General features: G+C 42.8%; 2 protein-coding genes across 2 annotated transcripts; one reads left to right on the top strand and one right to left on the bottom strand.

Moving 5' to 3' along the window:
• The first annotated feature begins 1,246 nt into the window (after positions 1-1,246).
• LOC5509355 (monocarboxylate transporter 4) lies at positions 1,247-9,053 on the top strand. The gene is made up of 4 exons (XM_032378296.2): positions 1,247-1,608; positions 5,883-6,559; positions 7,338-7,707; positions 8,409-9,053. Exons 1-4 carry the CDS (start codon positions 1,419-1,421, stop codon positions 8,588-8,590), a joined length of 1,419 nt encoding a protein of 472 aa, XP_032234187.2. The 5' UTR covers positions 1,247-1,418; the 3' UTR covers positions 8,591-9,053.
• A 2,524-nt stretch (positions 9,054-11,577) lies between these two features.
• On the bottom strand, positions 11,578-17,892 carry LOC116616248 (multiple epidermal growth factor-like domains protein 6). Its single transcript, XM_032378295.2, has 2 exons — positions 17,647-17,892; positions 11,578-14,329 (listed from the first exon to the last, which is right to left on the bottom strand). The coding sequence occupies exon 2, from the start codon at positions 14,319-14,321 to the stop codon at positions 12,774-12,776; it is 1,548 nt and encodes a 515-aa protein (XP_032234186.2). The 5' UTR covers positions 14,322-14,329; positions 17,647-17,892; the 3' UTR covers positions 11,578-12,773.
• Positions 17,893-18,576: the final 684 nt, after the last annotated feature.

Raw genomic sequence — 18,576 nt, 5'->3', positions numbered from 1 at the left:
TTATAATTATATTTTAACTTAGTATTATTCTTAAATCCTTTTATCTGTGTTATATGATTAACTTTTTTTGATAAATTTTACTCGATTTAAATTGCGCAATCCAGCCTTTTCCCTGTAACATGCAATTCAATAATTTTGAAATAAACTATTTATCTAGCAAACCAGGGGCTATAGGATAACCTGACTCCGAAATGTCTTGTTAGTGTTGAATAAAGCACGTACTCAACTGGCCGTGTTCGCCTTGGTTTCGCTCCTCCAGCGAGTTTTGTCCTAACACGCTTGCGATTTTTCAAACGACGCGCTATGTAACCGCCGCCTCCCCCTGGTAAATGGGCAACTCGACCCCCTCGACCCCGGCGTCTTTTCTCTTCCGAATACGGCCAGTGGAGGTAGGAATACGTGCTTTATTCAGAAATAACAAGACATTAGACTTCATTTCGGAGTCATGTTATCCTATAGCCCGTGATCAAACGTGGTATTACATTGAGCTTGAAGGCGAGCGTTGCATAAAGAGGCAACAGAAGACCAAAACACGAGCGAAAAAACAGGGCCGTACCCAGGGGGGGTGCAGGGGGTGCGAACCAGCCCCAAAAAACCGCCGAAAGTCCATATTTGGTTCTCAACAAAACTATAAATTAGGTCCACTTTTTCGGATTTCGCACCCCCCCCCCCCCCCCCCAAAAAAAAAAGAAAAATCCTGGTTACAAAATACCAATGGCCTGCAAAATACCAATTTCTGGCGAAATTTATCGACAGCAGAGATAAGATAGTCTGGATATTCATTTTAAGCATATTCAAGGCAAATTATGGCTCACTTATACGGATTGTTCGGATCGGCGAATTTCCTATTAAATATTAATATTAATCAATTGTTAAATTTTAACAATTGAACCCCTTCCCCTAGAAAATTAAAATTGCGTTTTGTGAAGATCTTCAGAAAAAAGGTGTTTCTTTTTATCAATTAATAAGTTCAACTATCAATGAATAAGTTCTATAAGTTTTAATAGTCTTTTCTTAGCTCTTTCCATATTCCGGTTACATTTTACCGGTTTGGTCCGTATTAATTAGTCAAGAAAATCACGAAATGGGAAAAAGAAAATAAATTTGTGAAGGCGTCTTTAAGTTCCACATTGATAGCTATGGTTCACACTACATAGGACAGTGATATAAAGAGAAAGAAAGCAAGCGATTTTTTTATCCCAAAATATCGTATGCAACCGCTGATCAATTAACAAGGAGAACTAGCTTTCAGCCTGTTTAAAACAGGATTTTAAAGTAGTGAAAGTAAAATCACATTGGTTTGACAAACAGAACTTTACAGACAAAGGCTCTGGAAATAGGCGAACAGGCTGAAAGGCCGCCTAAAAACCTTTTCTAGGGTACTTTTCTAGGCCTTTGAATCTAAAAAACCCAGAAATATGAAGAGGTCGTGGTTGAGTTGTTTTGATCCAAGTATCAACCGTTCTGGTGCTACTGACAATGTTTGGTCCTGGTGTGTTTGTTTCGCTGCTACCTTGTGCAACGCTTTGCATTTTGGCGTTTCGCTCAGTTTTGGAGTATTATTGCCGTATCTTTTGGAACACTTCAACGCAAGTTTAGAAAGGACTGGTAAGGGAAGATGATGTTGAATTCTCTGACTCTTTCTATTGCCGTGTTATGAATGTTTTATGATGAATAAGACTACTTGGTATAAACAACGAAATTTTCTAACAAATTTTGCACAGTATAGGTAATAATTACATTATAGTTAGGTTTAAACTAAAAAAACAACTTTCTACCTGTGACTAAGACAAGATTTTTCAGTTGGAATTTACTTTTTCGCTTAACCGATATAATATATAATCATTATTCAAGATTTTGATTGTTTTTTTTTTTAAATTGATACAGGAATTTTAGCACATAAATAGCCGGGATCTCATAGCGTTTTAGACAAAAATGGAATCTTAAAGTATATTTTAATTTCGCTTTTTTGTGCTGTTGTATACAGTGTATTTAGACTCTCTAATGTGACACTAATTTTATTGAGTAGCGTGTAGATTTCTGTTCTTGTCAGCTGCGCACGAATTGTTCATAAATTAGCATATGGGGAATCAATGGAAATTTGTCGGTGTCCGCTTATCAAGCAATTTTTTAGAGTAGACAAAAGCTTGATAGATTTTTTACGTAAAAGAGTACATAATGGTATAAGCTTTAGCTAGAAAGCACACACAATTAAAAGAGTTTTTCTAAATTTTATTTTTATCTTTCGTTTGGCTAAATTCGTTGTTGCGCGACCCCGGCACATCCAATATCTTTGTCTTGTTTGGGAATAGCGCGTAGTCAATCAAACTTTGGTGGCGGGTCTTTGTAAATCATTCCTGGAACGGTAAACTCACCTCTCTGCCTAAATTTTACGGTGCTTCTCTGCAAAATTTGTATTCGGATCATTGAGACCGTGAGATCAACATGAGATAACAAAGTGCACGATTTACGCTGTGGATTATTACTTCATCATGTGTACGGGTATAATGACCGTTTTATTTCCTTTAAAAATTATCAGAAAGATGATTAGAGCTAAAACATAATGATGAAATAAACATTCTTTGTGGAATTACTGCACAACTAAGCCGAGGTGAAACTCTTTTACGCAATCACGCAAAATCATTCTAGTGTCACGCGGGAAAATATCGCAGGTGTCGGGGCTACGCAAGTACTTGCCACGCGGGACATTATTGCAGGGTGTCGGAATACGCTAGAACTTGCCACGCTAGGTGACGGGTTTCGCTATTTTTATAACTTTATCATTTTAGTCAATTTACCGCCAACTTATCCCGGGAGTTAAGGATGCGTTTTGTTGAGTTATGTGTCAACGGGAATTGGGCCCTTCCCAATTGTAGGCGGGTCCATATTGTTTTCAAGATACTCGTGAATCGTAAATCGAGCGCCTAGTCCCGTTCCGTATTCAACTACCGGTAGGAAGCTGGTTCTGACCTTGTGTGCAGGTAACTCTAGGAATCGTCTAGGTCTAGTTAAATTCTGGTGTGGTATTAAAGAAGCAAGTGCAAAAATGATTGGAATGTTGTCAATCATTATCGGCAAGCATGTAGTGCGTTATTATTGATAAAGTCAATAATAATCGTATAATCATTATGTACGTCACGCCAAGTCCAAGGGTAACTCACTGGCATGCCCTTCTTACACCCATTTGTTGAAAACCTTATCCAAACAATCCAAACGAAACTAAACGCATTTCAGGGTGTCAGTGAAATTCTCTCTTTTGGGCTTGCCGTCATTAGAGAGCATACAAAAGGGATGTGGTACTATACCCCAAGTTATTATTCTTAAAAGTTTTTCTTAAATTTTACTTGTACGCTCTGTGTAAAGCTGTTTTGTAACAGCGATCAAGTAAACCCGGTACCGTCCCCAAATGTCGTCTTTGTCGTTGTTACACTATAATTCTAGAATTTCGTCGATTTTTTTTTCACGCATTGTATGCAGAATTAAACTACGAAACTCACCTAGCTAATAAACTGGGCCCGGGGATGTGTTATCTGCAGAGCCTGCTAAACTCAGTTTGATTTTCCTTGGAAACCTATATCGATGCGACGACTACCATCCTAGGTCAGGCGCTATACCCAAACGAGACAAGGATCTTTGATCCGCTGAGGTCGCGCCACAACGAATGTAGCTGCTGTAAATGAAAAGGCGGCAATGAAAGTGGTTGCAATGCATTCTAAAAGAACATGTTAATTTACACAGAGAGGGGCATATACAAGCTAGAGAAGGCATACTTATTTTATATAAAAATTGATTGAAATTGAAACTTTGCAGAGCCTTTGGCTTTTCATTGCCGTCTATCTATGTAACAGTGTTAAAAAAAGTACATTTATTAGGTATCCATTAAATTTCTTTTCGTTCAGTATAAGACCCGACTTTTTATGCCTTGTTTCAATAATATATATGGTGAAAACAAAGGCTTTCCTTTCAAAGACTTTTTCAGAAATTTCGAGAGAAGGGCATTAAATAAGGCTATTTAGATTCAACTGAGATATTTTTTTAATTTACATAGAAATAGAGGATTTTCATTCTAGTGCAATTGTCAACGGCATAATTTGGAAACAAGATGTTATAAGTCTGGGCCCCCAAAACACTTTTTACTTATAATAGTGAACTATCAAAGATTTATTTCTTTTGACGGTTTTAGGTGTATTTTCAATGTTTTCACAAGCACATGAATAAGTGTCACTTTAAAGTGTTTGTGATGTGTGATTGTTGCATTTTCGTTTACCGGGAGAGCACGGGGAATCGGGGGAGAGGTGATTATTAGCAGTAGAAAAATAATAAAAAGACCCCAAAAAGCAAACTCGTACTGTGCTTATACAGCGTTGTTACGTGACATTTCAAAATGTTAATCGTGACAGCATCACGTGACTGTAATATCACTATAATGTTCTACCAAGTGACATGGAAGATGTCATGCAACACCAGTTCGTCGTGGTCAGATGATGGCGACGATCTCTAATTTAGACAGAGTGCAAAAACACTGGCTAAAATGGATGACGTCACGGTATAGAAAGTGGTGTTGGTACTTGGATCTGGACCATTCAATATTCAGAGATGAGTAGCAGGCGTATTTAGTTTTGTTTTTAAAAATAAATGAAATCTTACTATTCACAATAAGCTAACACATTTTTTTGGGGTAGGGGAAAACTATACCCACCTCCTTCTCTTGGAATATGTAATGGTCCAGTCCTTATCTAATGTCGCTAAGGAGTTCAAAGTAACGACGATTACGACATCACTCTACGTGTGAGAGCTGACCTGAGCGAAACTTTCTGAGAGTCACGAACATTTTTCAGATGTCACGTTATACTGATCAAGATTAGTTGACAGTGATTGAAGCATTCCATTAACCGCATACCTCCCCTGTTATAGCCAAAGCTCTTTTTCAGGCGTGGTGAGGGGCCCACATACCTCCCCTGTTATAGCCAAAGCTCTTTTTCAGGCGTGGTGAGGGGCCCACATACCTCCCCTGTTATAGCCAAAGCTCTTTTTCAGGCGTGGTGAGGGGCCCACATACCTCCCCTGTTATAGCCAAAGCTCTTTTTTCAGGCGTGGCGAGGGGCCCACATACCTACCCTGTTATAGCCAAAGCTCTTTTTTCAGGCGTGGTGAGGGGCCCACATACTTTCCCTGTTATAGCCAAAGCTCTTTTTTCAGGCGTGGTGAGGGGCCCACATACCTCCCCTGTTATAGCCAAAGCTCTTTTTTCAGGCGTGGTGAGGGGCCCACAATGTACCCCTACTGGCTCTGAAGACCTCAGTTTAATTCCCTGTCAATGGTAGGAAACCGGGTTGAGGAGGTGCTGTGATTTTTTTTCATATCGAAGTAGGGCTGTTACCCTTAAGTTGGTGGATAATAAAGATGTGTCACATTATGTACCACCAAAAGACGTCGCGTATCACCATAGATACCGTGGTATTTATACAAAGGCTGGACTGCTTTCTTTAGTGGATGGGCGGGTGACTATTCCTCGGACTGCGGCATTTCAGCTGACTAAAAAGGGGTAGGCTGCGGCTATTGAATGGAATCGCACATTATTGTGATATTGACGTCACACAACGTTGATATTTCAAAATTCACGCAACGCCATATGACGGATTTGGTTTGGTAACAAAACCATCTGGATACTTGTTTCGGTCAGTGTGTAAAGTGTCAGTCTAATAAACACGATGGTAGCCATCAACACGTGTTAAACTAAACCAATTCCCTCAAGTGAGCAAATGTTATTAAAGGTGTTCCTCTCCCCCTCCTCTCTCTCATTATCCATCACATAACTTTTTTTTTTGATCGCTAATTTCGCCTCCGTAACTAAGCCAAACAAATTCCTTTTTCTCTTGCAGCATTAGTCGGCTCTCTTGCTATCGCCATGACTTTTACAGCCACTCTGCTGGCCGGTCGTCTTATAGACCGCTACGGCCGGCGGATCGTGTCCTTTGCGGGGGGTCTGACATGCGCCTTAGGGCTCACCTTGACGTCGTTCGCGCATAGCATAAACATGCTCTACTGCTACTATAGCCTAACTTTCGGGCTGGGTTGTAGCCTCCTTTTTACATCAGCTTATCTAGTAATTCCTAAACATTTTAACACTAGGCGCGCGCTGGCTATCGGGATTGTTTCTTCTGGAGGGGGGCTTGGATTTCTCGCCCTAGGACCTCTCCTTCAGTATCTCTTGGCTACCTTCGACTGGAAGAACACTTGTCGAATCATGGCGGCAACTTTTCTGCTGTCCTGTGCGTTATCCATTGTCTACGACTCGAAAAAATCAGACGAGTGTCTTTCGGAAAGAATACAGCCACAGAATGTCGAACCGAAAGACACGCTTGAGAAAAAGCAAGAAGAGGCTGGTTGTGTTTTTCCGAGAAATCGAAGTGTGAGAATAGCTAACAAAGCCTGGGTAATAAAGGCTCCTTCTCAGAGACTACTTGATTGGTCAGTGTGGAAGTATCCGGCCTTTTCCGTGCACACACTGTCACTGACGTTAGCATGTGTCGGACACTACATTCCACAAATATTTATGGTAAGTATGGCATGCGGAAGTTTTCTAAAGATGTTAGTCATGATATTGCAGATTGTACACGTGTTAATTAGCGAAACTGTGAGAAAAGTGAAGTAAAGAAGTACATTTGTCGTATTTTTTTCGCATGACAATATCAAGACGCGTAGTTGGGTGAGTGATGAAGCTCTCTTCTAGTGCATAAATATCATTTCAAATAATTTTATATTTTGCAATTCTTAACTGCGAATCTTAGCCGGAGTGCACACATCCCTAGACGGCCACACATCAACCGAACACAGCTATATCACGGAACCCTGGGGAGGGGGGACTCCCATAAAGACATGCGAGGGTGATCTGGGTGTGGTCAACAGCAATTCTTATCCCTAAAAGATAGCAAATTATGTGTGGACGAAGCCACTACATTCCCAGTTATTACTAGGATTTATCACAAGCGTGAGACCCCCAGCAGCGGAGAAATTTTGAACAACCCCTAAGGGAATGCAGTTAGTATAGTTATATACCCTAAAAGATAGGACGATCACCCTACATAAATTAGGCGCTTTTATTACATGTAATCGACTATACACGTCACAGTTGGCCATCATGAGCCCATTTCGCCCTCTTGTCCTTGTTGTTGTAGATTAAATCCGCCACATGCAAATTGAAAGTAAGGAGGTATTTGACCCGCTCATGGATCAAGCACTTTCGTCCTTTTGCCGCAATTGAGAAAGGACCAAGAAGGACACTACGTCTCCATAGTATGTTTCTTTTACCCCTATTCTCTGTCTTCACTCTGCAGGTTAAGTATTGCGAAAGCCTGGGAATCTCTTCTGCCGCCGCCTCAAGACTCCTTATCTACATTGGCCTTGCTACCATGACGACGCGTGTTCTTGTAGGTGAGGTGTGCGATCTACGATGGCTTTCCGCCTCCGCCATGAGCCAGGTCGCTAAAACGCTAAGTGGCGCAATGGCGATTGCAGTTGCGTTTGCGGTAACGTATGGACAGTTTGTAGTTGTTAGCGTTTTGTATGGGCTGGCGGATGGTGCAATGGCGACGACACTTAACTTTCTGTTGATGAGCACTGTGCCTACTTCAAAGATGAGTTCTGCGTTTGGCTTCGGCAGCATCGCGACGTCAGTAGCAGTAGCAGCAGGTCCACCGCTATCAGGTATTTGAAAAAGTTCCTCCCCCCACAAAAGAGAGAATCGATTACTCAAAATAGCGCCCTACCCATACCCCGATGAAAGATGCATAACACAAAATAGCGCTCTACCCTTGCCCAGATAAAAGATACTTAAAATAAAATACCGCTTATCATCGTGTAGAGACATGCAAACACCGCTGGCGAGCTTACCATTAGTGGTGGTGAGTTTCATGGTTACGAGTTGGTGTTGGTGGCGAGTTAACGGATACTAACATAGACTTGGCAGCGGTCAGCCCTATCTCGACAGAGAAAAGATGCATTACACAAAATAGCGCTAGTCCTTACCCCCACAGATAACCATCCATTATAACAAGTGAACTTTAAAAGCACACTAGCATACACTACACATTGGCAATCCCACATGGATCTAAACTGTAGTTTAAAGCACTTCGTTCGAGTCGAAGTCGCCCCAGTTCATTGCCGGTGACGTTTTACTGAGTCAACCGGCTATGCCAATCTGATGAGTCCTAAAAAAGGACGAAACAGCTGTCCATGGTTGCCGAACTGCATATTAGACTGTGCTAGCCAATGTGCGCCAATGTTGTATGCTGGTGTGCTTTTAAAGTGCATCCATTATAGCGCTCCGTCCTACCCCACCCCTACTGATCATAGTGGGACAAGAACTGACAATTCACTAATCCTTAAGCACCCCATTTTTCCTCCAGGTTTCCTAACTGAAATCTCCAGATCAAGCCGGCTTTCATTTATCGTCGCAGGGGGGATAATCATCTTCTCTGCCTTGATACCGCTGACTCTGTACTGCTTTCCGTCAACCCGTGGTACAAAAAGTGACGGGAAGCGCGTCCTTGTTGCCATGGAAGAAGAGAAGGCTGAATCTCTAGTGTAGACTAGGATTCAAGGGAGGACGGATCATTAGTCCGCATCAAACAATCACCTGTTAGGTCGAGGAGCACCAAGTGGTGTCAGATCTTTTATTCGCTCTAAAAAGTCTATCCTAAAAAGCCGTCTGTTTTTCACACTAACAGCTAGATTAAATGAAGTGGAACAGCATTTTCCCGTGGTGCCCTGCCACGTCGATTTTACTTTGTCGGAGATGTTTTTGTGCAATACTAAATGTTATTTAAAGAAGAGGGCGTTTAAATTTGATTTTAAAGTTTATGCTGCAATAGACATGACAAAGAAAGCGGAACAAAAAATGGATACAGTATGTTAACGTGGAAAGTTTTAGCTTGACGCAACAATAAGCCCCCGTGGTCATCAATGCCTTCTAGTTCACTAGCAAAGGTTGTCTACCTGGGCGCTCAATACCATTATATGGAAGGGCTGTGGAATAAATTGCCAACTTTTGCTATGTCTTGTGGTCAACATATCGTAGCTATCGTAGCTGGTAATACTGTTGGCGCTGTTTGCACGGGGCTTGAATATTAACAGCACTAACAATTCTTTGCGGGCGGCGTAATTGAAAGATGGTGCTACACACGTCGTTTGCATCATGGCATCACCAGCTTGCTTGACTTGTTTTACAAGTTTTTTAAACGTCTGTTTTTCGGTTTTCGGAGTTAGGGATTTCGGGGCAATGGAAATCGTAGGGTGCGCTGCTAAAGATAAGGAGGCTGGGGTGGTCTTCTGTGGGAACTTGCTGGTCGAAGAAGATCTCTACAGTCCAGAAACAGTGCGAGTTTTTGTCATAACATTCCACATCCGCCATTTTGATCATCATAGTGACGTGAAATGCGCATACGCAGCAGAATAGTCCCTTGTTAGACGAAAAATATATAGATTTAGGCATTGCCTAAAGGCGGAGCTCCAAACGACCAAATCTTTGCTTATCTTCGCTTAATAATTTTAAAAATATTAAATATTATTATTTCTGTTTTTGACGACGTCAACTATTTCCCAGACCACGCGACCTACTTGTTATACCCCCTTCCCCCCACATCCACATGACACATAACAAGTTTAGTTGCCATACGATGTTTCGGCGTCAGGGTAGTTTAAATTTATTGACGTCATCGATGACCATCTCATTGCACCCACTTGAAACATACATCACACCTACCGAGTTTTGTTGTCACACGATGTTTCTTTAATGAAATATGAATATTTTTTATTTGATGACATCAGCATATTTATGCTTCTAGTGACGTCACGGATGATGTCATAATCACGTGACTATATTGGTGCACGCCCTTGACACATCCATGGTACATACCAAGTTTGGTTGTCATATAATGTTTCGTTTAGGAGATATGAATATTGATATGACATCGGGATAGTTTTTCTTAAGTGAAATCATCGATGACGTCACGCATCACGTGACCATATCTTGGCACCGCCCTTGACACATACATGACACCTACCAAGTCTGTTTGTGATACAATGTTTCTTTCGCGAGATATAAAGACTCAGGCACCTTATAGCGGTTCTCAATACATCGCGACCCTTCGCCTTGAAAAAAGTTATTCTTGGATCCATTGTTTGAACATTGTAATCATCTTTCTTTACCAAGTCTTGAAAAGCGAGGAAATAGAAAAAATATAAGAGATATGCTCGTCCTCATCTTTACAAATCTACAATGGCAAGCGAAGTTCGACTGGAACCCCATCAAGTGTGTACAACTCTTGACGTCAGCCAATCAAAAAAAAATTTGAAGTTTCCGTGACTATTTAGCACATTCCATGTGGTTGATTGTTTGAATGCCGTAGAAATTGCAGAATAAATAACTTTTCGATATATAAATTTTGCTTAAATCCTCCACACCACTCTTTGCTTAAGCAGGGTTCAATAGGAAACCTTTGTTAATCTGTAATAAGACAGTTAAGTCAGGCCTGCGGCCTCGGGATGTATATCGCTTATTGCCTCAGCTCTCGGTAATTAACTCTTACATATCGTATATCGCTCATTGTTGGTCTAGCTCACTAATATACCCCCATATCGTATATCGCTGATTGCTGGTATAACTCGTATGCTACCTGTTCCGGAAGTACCGTTTTTCTGTGTTCCGGAATTTGTTAAAGTTATTACTTTATTATCACAAATTTTGCAATATGAGTTTCATTGTACCAGGCACGGGGCGAAAAAACGAGGAGATTGAGAGTTGCTTCGAATAAAGAGAGAAGAAATCGGAGATCGTGAATTCAGTGTCGTTTGGTTCGAATCGTATGTCGATTATTGCTGTAATTGCCAGCTGTTTTTTGGTCATGGTAGACTAACGTTGACTAACGTCCAACGAAAACCCATGCTCATTTATATTTGCAATTTTCATAACGAGATCCAACAGGCAGAGGTGTTTGAGACGTGTGACTTGAAGGCATCTGTAGAAAACCTAAGAAAACGATCACTGCTACTCGACCAATCGCCCCCTCTCCATTCAAACCCATTTGAGATGTAGGGGGTTTAAATGGAGGAGTAATTAAGGTGTCAAGCGGCGAGGGCATTAACAAAATAGGAAATGTAGTTAGTAATTAGTGGTTATCTACTTGGTGAGGAGGACAACAATGAAAACTAAGTTGCAGCTGAGGGAAGAATAGTCACTAAGTAGATGACTAATAACTACCAGCCTCACTGAAAAGTCCCTGTTATTCAAAATCCTCCACAACTTCAAATCCAAGAGAAAAATAGAAAAAAAATACAATGTCATTTGCTAATATCGAAAATATTTACAAATATTTCGACAAATCTCCGCGATGTAAACAAGGAAATAGCACCTGAAGACCACTTCTGCTCGGGTATGCAGAGGGTACTTTTTCGAGTTTTGACGGGGGATTTGTTACCGCTCATTCTTTTCTTACTTTTCGACGATGTTTTTTTTAACCGCGCGTTTCCTTTTCAAGTGCACCGGCTTGGAGCCTTGCAGCGATGACAAGAACTTCATCGGAGCAAGAAACCTAGTTTTATTTGCCCAATGATGTTGATAACTTGGTGGCCTTCCACAGTCAGGTATTATTTTCATTGCTTTACATTCATGTTGATGTCGATTTTGTCCAGTGCCTTCTAGTATAAAAGCATCTCAACATGTGCCGGTGTAAATGTTCTAAGAAAGCTGGATAGTGACCGCTCGTGTTCTATGGAATTATCCAACCCTTACTATCCCCTTTATAGAATATAATAATAAGTGAATTATCATGTATGGGGAACAACTACAAAGACGCTGTGATGTATCGTTATGTTTGTACCCTGCTTCACTCGCTGTGTCGTTATGTTTGTACCCTGCTTCACTCGCTGTGTCGTTATGTTTGTACCCTGCTTCACTCGCTGTATCGTCATGTTTGTACCCTGCTTCACTCCCTGTGTCGTTATGTTTGTACCCTGCTTCACTCGCTGTATCGTCATGTTTGTACCCTGCTTCACTCTCTGTGTCGTTATGTTTGTACCCTGCTTCACTCGCGGTATCGTTATGTTTGTACCCTGCTTCACTCGCTGTGTCGTTATGTTTGTACCCTGCTTCACTCGCTGTGTCGTTATGTTTGTACCCTGCTTCACTCGCTGTGTCGTTATGTTTGTACCCTGCTTCACTCGCTGTGTCGTTATGTTTGTACCCTGCTTCACTCGCTGTAACATTATGTTTGTACCCTGCTTCACTCGCTGTGTCGTTATGTTTGTACCCTGCTTCACTCGCTGTGTCGTTATGTTTGTACCCTGCTTCACTCGCTGTATCGTCATGTTTGTACCCTGCTTCACTCCCTGTGTCGTTATGTTTGTACCCTGCTTCACTCGCTGTATCGTCATGTTTGTACCCTGCTTCACTCGCTTTGTCGTTATGTTTGTACCCTGCTTCACTCGCTGTATCGTCATGTTTGTACCCTGCTTCACTCGCTGTGTCGTTATGTTTGTACCCTGCTTCACTCGCTGTATCGTCATGTTTGTACCCTGCTTCACTCGCTGTATCGTCATGTTTGTACCCTGCTTCACTCGCTGTGTCGTTATGTTTGTACCCTTGTGCTTCACTTATTGCCAGGATAGACAACCTTCAAGACCATCCTGGGTAAATGCCTTTGATCTTTCTTTTTGTTGTTTAATGTATCCGTACTGCCTTAGATATACCGTTAAACCATGCGTTAAACTTTACTTCACGCCACTTCACGCCGGTTGTTGTGTTTCTTTAATGGAATGAGCGACAATAAATAGACACGATCCGTCACCGAGTTTGTGTCACCATCCAACTCTTCGGCCACGCGTGTGATACACCCACCACCCTCGCAGGAATAAGAACACTTCTTCCCCCGGCAGTTGAACACGCAGCCGCCTCCCTTACACTCCTGGTGGCACTCGCGTGTGCCGCGCGCGCACTCCATGCTGCAGCTACGCCCTGCGCAGACTTGACGGCACTTATCAGACGTGCAGGCCATGCGGCATTGGTTTCCCGGGCATTCCTGGTCACAATTCTTTGCCTTGCAGCTCATAGTCAAGCATTTCCCTTCCTTGCACGTCTGCTTACAGTTCTCGCGTGTGTTGCATCTCAGCTGACATTTCCCTCGCTCGCAAGTCTGATCGCAGGACCCGTATGTACCCTTTCCCTTGCAAGTCAGCGCGCACTTGGCTGTCTTACATTCTTGTTTGCAGCTATCGCCCCTCAGAGTTTTACATTCGCGCGGCAAGGGAGGTGCCTTAGTGGGAATTATACAAGTCTTGCTGTCACATAGCTTGTAGCACCTCGGGGCTTTACACTTCATTGTGCAGTGTCCACCTTGGCACGACTGATAGCACTTCTTGGATTTTCTATCGCACTCCATGGAACAGCCACCGCCTACACAAATCTGATGGCACTTGAGCGCGTTGCACCTCATCTTGCATCCCCCGCCTCCGCACGACTGGATACACATCCTTGAGTTACAGAACATATTTAGGCATTTCCCGCCCGTGCAATCCTGCCAACAGCGTCCCCCCTTGGAGTTACACCGGAACAAACACGAGCCTCCGATACACACCTGCTTGCCGTCACGCTTATCGTCACGCTTGCTGAAGTTCAGGTCACACCACTGGAAGGGGCATTTCTGGTGGCAGATCCCTCCCTTCGCTACCCGGCACTCCCGGATTTTCTTGTACTCGATTTGCCTGGGGGGCTCGGGCTCACGCGAGTACTGGCACTCGCCGTTTTCTCCGCACTTTCTCACGCACTCCTTCCCGTCACAGCTCATGAAGCATCGGCCATGTGCGCATGTCTGGTGGCAGTAGCCCACACCACGTGGGCAGGTCATGTGACACCCGCCTCCATTACACGTCTGCAGACACTTCCTCGCATTTGGCGGACATGCCATAGTACACGACCCCCCTTCACACGTCTGCTTACATTTTCCCGCATTGCATTCCATGTTACATCGACTGCGCGCACACATTTGCGTGCATTTAGCAGCGTTACAAACCATTTTCTTGCATCCGCTTGAAAGGCATTTCTGGCGGCAGTGTTTGGGCGTGTCGCAGTGCAGGGTGCACCCTGCCGAGATGCATTTCTGGTCGCAGTTCTTACTCACGTGGAAGCAGGTCACGTCAAACTTGCCATAAATAAAGTGCTGTCTGCAGGCGCGGATCTTGTTTGCTGCACAGCGGCTGATCGTCTTAGTGTCAATGATCGAGATGGGAATTACCATGGCAACGACAATGTACGTTACGATGCCCATCTCAAATCCTGCGACGGAAAAAAGTTCCATTCAATACTTTGTAAGTAGTCCAACCGAAAAGCCTTCTTTCTGTTTTCATATTGACGTGTTTTTCTAAATTGCACTTTTTTTTTCAATACTCCGGGAATTTATTCACTCCCTAAAAGGGAATTTATCTCAGGGGTGTCCTGCATATCAAATCCTTTTTCAATGTGGTCTAGAAGAGCCTGGGGCGAGAGCGCAGGAAAGCACAGAAGCAAATGAACATCAAACAATTGATGACTTGTTTTTTCCACGCATTTGCATCTGGGACGGCAAATAAATGATAATCTAAAAAGATGATAATCTAAGATGTTAATTTAAGATGGAGTCTAGCAAATGCAAATTCCTTCAAATTTCACGCGGAATTCTGGATTTACGCAGATTTAGGACAAAATAAAGACACGAAAGCAGACTCCAAAAATAGTTTGACAAATGACAGATTTCAAATAAAAACAAAGTTGAAAGAGTAGTTTTAAAAGCAAAGAAACTGCTAAGATAGCTTGCATCGACGTGTTTACCGATTGCACATGATATTCTGCTCAAAAAACTTCCAGGATTTAAGAGCAAAGCCTTATCACGGCAAAATCATGACATACTAAAACACATTTAGGCGTGTGTCAGTAATTTTTGCTCCGTTAAATCCGGGGTTAAACGCCCAAAGGAATAACTCCCGGATTATATATGCATTTAATAGGGTATCTAATGGAACAAAGATTGTGTTAGCCCTCAGACGTGAGAGCAATGGGAGACCACCTTGGAAGGCGTCCAGAAGTTTGCGTTCTATCTATTGATGGGTTAGACTGGCTTGTTAAAGGTTATCACATTTTGAAGCACCCTACGATGGGTGGGCGGCTAACATTAAACGATTGCACATGGCGTCTGCAATTGAGCACAGGGAGTAAAGATTTGTCGATGATACCAACAAAGTTATGATAAACATAATAATCAGAGCTGTAGCATTCACAAGGTTGAAATAATCTTAATGTTGTCTATATTCGACGAACCAAATAAACCAGTGGCGGTTCCAGGGGGGGGGGGGGGGGGGCAAGATAGAGTATTGAATCCTAACAGACAGACGGACAAAGAGTCACTTCCTTCAATACATAAATATGAAGGGGTTTAACAAGGGGGAAGGGGTTTAACAAGGGGGAAGGGGTTTAACAAGGAGGAAGGGGTTTAATAAGAGGGAAGGGGTTAAAGCCGCATTGTCACCAGTTTACTTTCGGTCGATTACGTAAAAATATCCGATGATTTTAAAAGGAAAACGCGAAAAATATTTCAAAATATTGAAAGCAGTGTGTCTATTGGAAGTTTCTTTGAGGATGTGATTAATAATTTAAAGCGGATGGCCTGTTTAATATCTCGGATTCTAATAGATTCTTTTGTCTTTTAACGGTTGAGGTTTCCGTCGGACCGGAAGTAAACTGGTGACAATGCGGCTTTAACATGGGGTAAGGGGTTAACATGGAGGAAAGGGGTTAACATAGGGGAAGGGGTTAACAAGGGGGAAGGGGTTAACAAAGGGGAAGGGGATAACAAGGGGGAGGTTAACAAGGGGGAAGGGGTTAACAAAGGGGAAGGGGATAACAAGGGGGAAGGGGTTAACATGGGGGAAGGGGTTAACTTGGAGGGAGGGGTTAACAAGGGGGAAAAAGTTAAGATGGGGGAAGGGGTTAACATGGGGGAAGGAGTTTAACAAGGGGAAGGGGTTAACATGGGGAAGGGGTTTAACAGGGGGAAGGGGTTAACAAGGGGGAAAGGGTTAACATGAGGGAAGGGATGGAAGGGGTTAACATGGGGGAAGGGGCTGGAAGGGGTTAACATGGGGGAAGGGGATGGAAGGGGTTAACATGGGGGAAGGGGGTGGAAGGGGTTAACATGGGGGAAGGGATGGAAGGGGTTAACATGGGGGAAGGGGATGGAAGGGGTTAACATGGGGGAAGGGGATGGAAGGGGTTAACATGGGGGAAGGGGATGGAAGGGGTTAACATGGGAGAAGGGGCTGAAAGGGGTTAACAAGGGGGAAGGGGATGGAAGGGGTTTAACATGGGGGAAGGGGGTGGAAGGGATTAACATGGGAAATGGGGATGGAAGGGGTTAACAAGGGGAAAGGGGTTAACATGGTGGAAGGGGTTGGATGGGGTTAACATGGGGGAAAGGAAGATGAATCATGGGGAAGGGAGAACTTGAGAGAAGATGGATGTACTAGTGGGAGGTGTGAGTGTTTGGAAAGAAAAAGTTTGAGAGCGAGAGGAGGGGATAAATTTTAAAATATATTTTTTTAAATAATCCCTATTGACCCTCTGAAACTTCCCTTCTTTCTAACCGATGGAAACGCTTGCTAAGCAGGCTATTATGGCATCTTAGCAGAATCCGATACACAAAAACTCTGCGTTGTCCAGGAAGTTATGGCATATTTTTAAACGGAATTTACACCATGGATCCCCGAAGCCCAAAAAGTGAACATCCTAATTGGTCACAAAAAAGCCTTTGGATTCTCGCGTTGACGAGTCAACATGTCAGTCCTTGAACACAAGATGTCAAAAATGACCTATCGTTATCAGTTATATTTTAAAATCAAAATGTAGGGAATTTGAGCCTTGAAACATATCCCGTTTGTGCTAATGATAACAGAACACTCATTAGGGTCAGTGTTATGTACGTGACGAAAGGCACGGACTATAGAGGTGATTGTTACGGTAAAGGGCTTTATCATGCATACATGCTTGACAGATTTTCTTATCAGCATTTTTATCTGGTCTTGTTGATGAGTGAATACCCTTCACTTGTGGATCATAACATGAGCTGTGTTATCTTAACCAGAATTGAGATCACTGCAGTTCGTTTGTCATGGCGAGACGAGTAATGCCGACCTCAAAACATGATCACTCTGACGAGCCCTTATCAAGCCACAAAGATTGCTTCTCGCGATACACGCTATATATCAAAACAAGAGGAAAGATTTCCACGTTCTTTAGCTCCATGAAAAACGATTATAATAAACACGGGCTAACCGTGAGGATATGGCATAATAAATTCTTATAAATAGCTAAGCGCTTGCACGCGCGAAGGACTATAAATGTTTCGAAAATCAATGTTCTATTGACGCAGCAGGAAGCAAGAAGATCTACAGGCGATCAAGAATTCCACAAATGCATGTAGCTATAGTAATGCAGCTAGTGTAGGATGTGGAGAGGTAGCGCTAGACCCTGTTTTACAGACCAAGCAATTTAAGACGCTGTGTTTCCTGCTGTACTAAAGTGGGTCCCGCGAGCAGGGGTTAGTGTGTACTCTGTATACTTACTGGTTTTGATCGTCCCCCGTGTATTTGAGCGAGGTTTTCTGATAACAGTGCGCCTTTGTTATTTGCTGTGGCTGGCGGGCGACTGTTCTTTTTCCTTATTCAGTCCTCCTACACAGATTTCCACACTGTCTCTCAGTCTCGTTGATTTTTTTTACGTCTCCCCTAGCCGAGATTTATGACGGACTCACTAAGTGAGATTGGCCGAGTTGGACCGAGGGACTGGAAACAGTAATTGATCGGGAAAAGCTGGTGCTCAGCCCCCCCCCCCCCCCCCCCCCCCCCCCGTGTCATTTAAAATTCACGGGGGACGGGAAGGGAACAAACTGACAATGAGAGGGAGATTCAATTAGATGAAACCCCTCATACCCCCTGACAATATGGTACATTACAGGTCGACCATCTCTCGCGACAAAAAGCAAATTACAGTCAGTTACTTGTGTTCTAAGACGATCAACTCCAACCTCATTTACGGATAAACTCTACACAACTTTAACACTGTCGGATCAGCCGACATTCTGTGAAATAAAGTCAGCAGTTAAAATACAACTATATATTCAGGTAGGGCTTTGAAGGGCTAATTTGGGATTTATTTCTTCAGTATTGGCCAACCCAAATATTTATGGAATTTCCGCTAAAGGGGTTAAGGGGAGAGGTTAAATACTCAAATAACACTAAGGTAGTTCTCAGGGGAACTTCGAGGCTTGTCAAGGCACAGCGTGAAAGCCCTGTCAAAAAAACCAAGATATGATGTCATATCCAGCATTTACAACTATGGCTGCAGCCACTGCAAGGCAAAATTGGGTATTTCAGGTTTGGGGCGAGAGTTTGATTATGTGTTTATTTTATACGTATATTTTTAAACTATTTTTAAGACAATCCATGGTCTCTAATAATCTAACTGGAGATTGTTTAACCTTGTGACCACGTGAC

The sequence above is a fragment of the Nematostella vectensis genome, chromosome 7, assembly GCF_932526225.1.
Source record: "Nematostella vectensis chromosome 7, jaNemVect1.1, whole genome shotgun sequence".
NCBI classification, from domain to species: domain Eukaryota; kingdom Metazoa; phylum Cnidaria; class Anthozoa; order Actiniaria; family Edwardsiidae; genus Nematostella; species Nematostella vectensis.
Note: the sequence above shows the minus strand (reverse complement) of the source record. Positions and strands in the feature narration are given on the sequence as shown.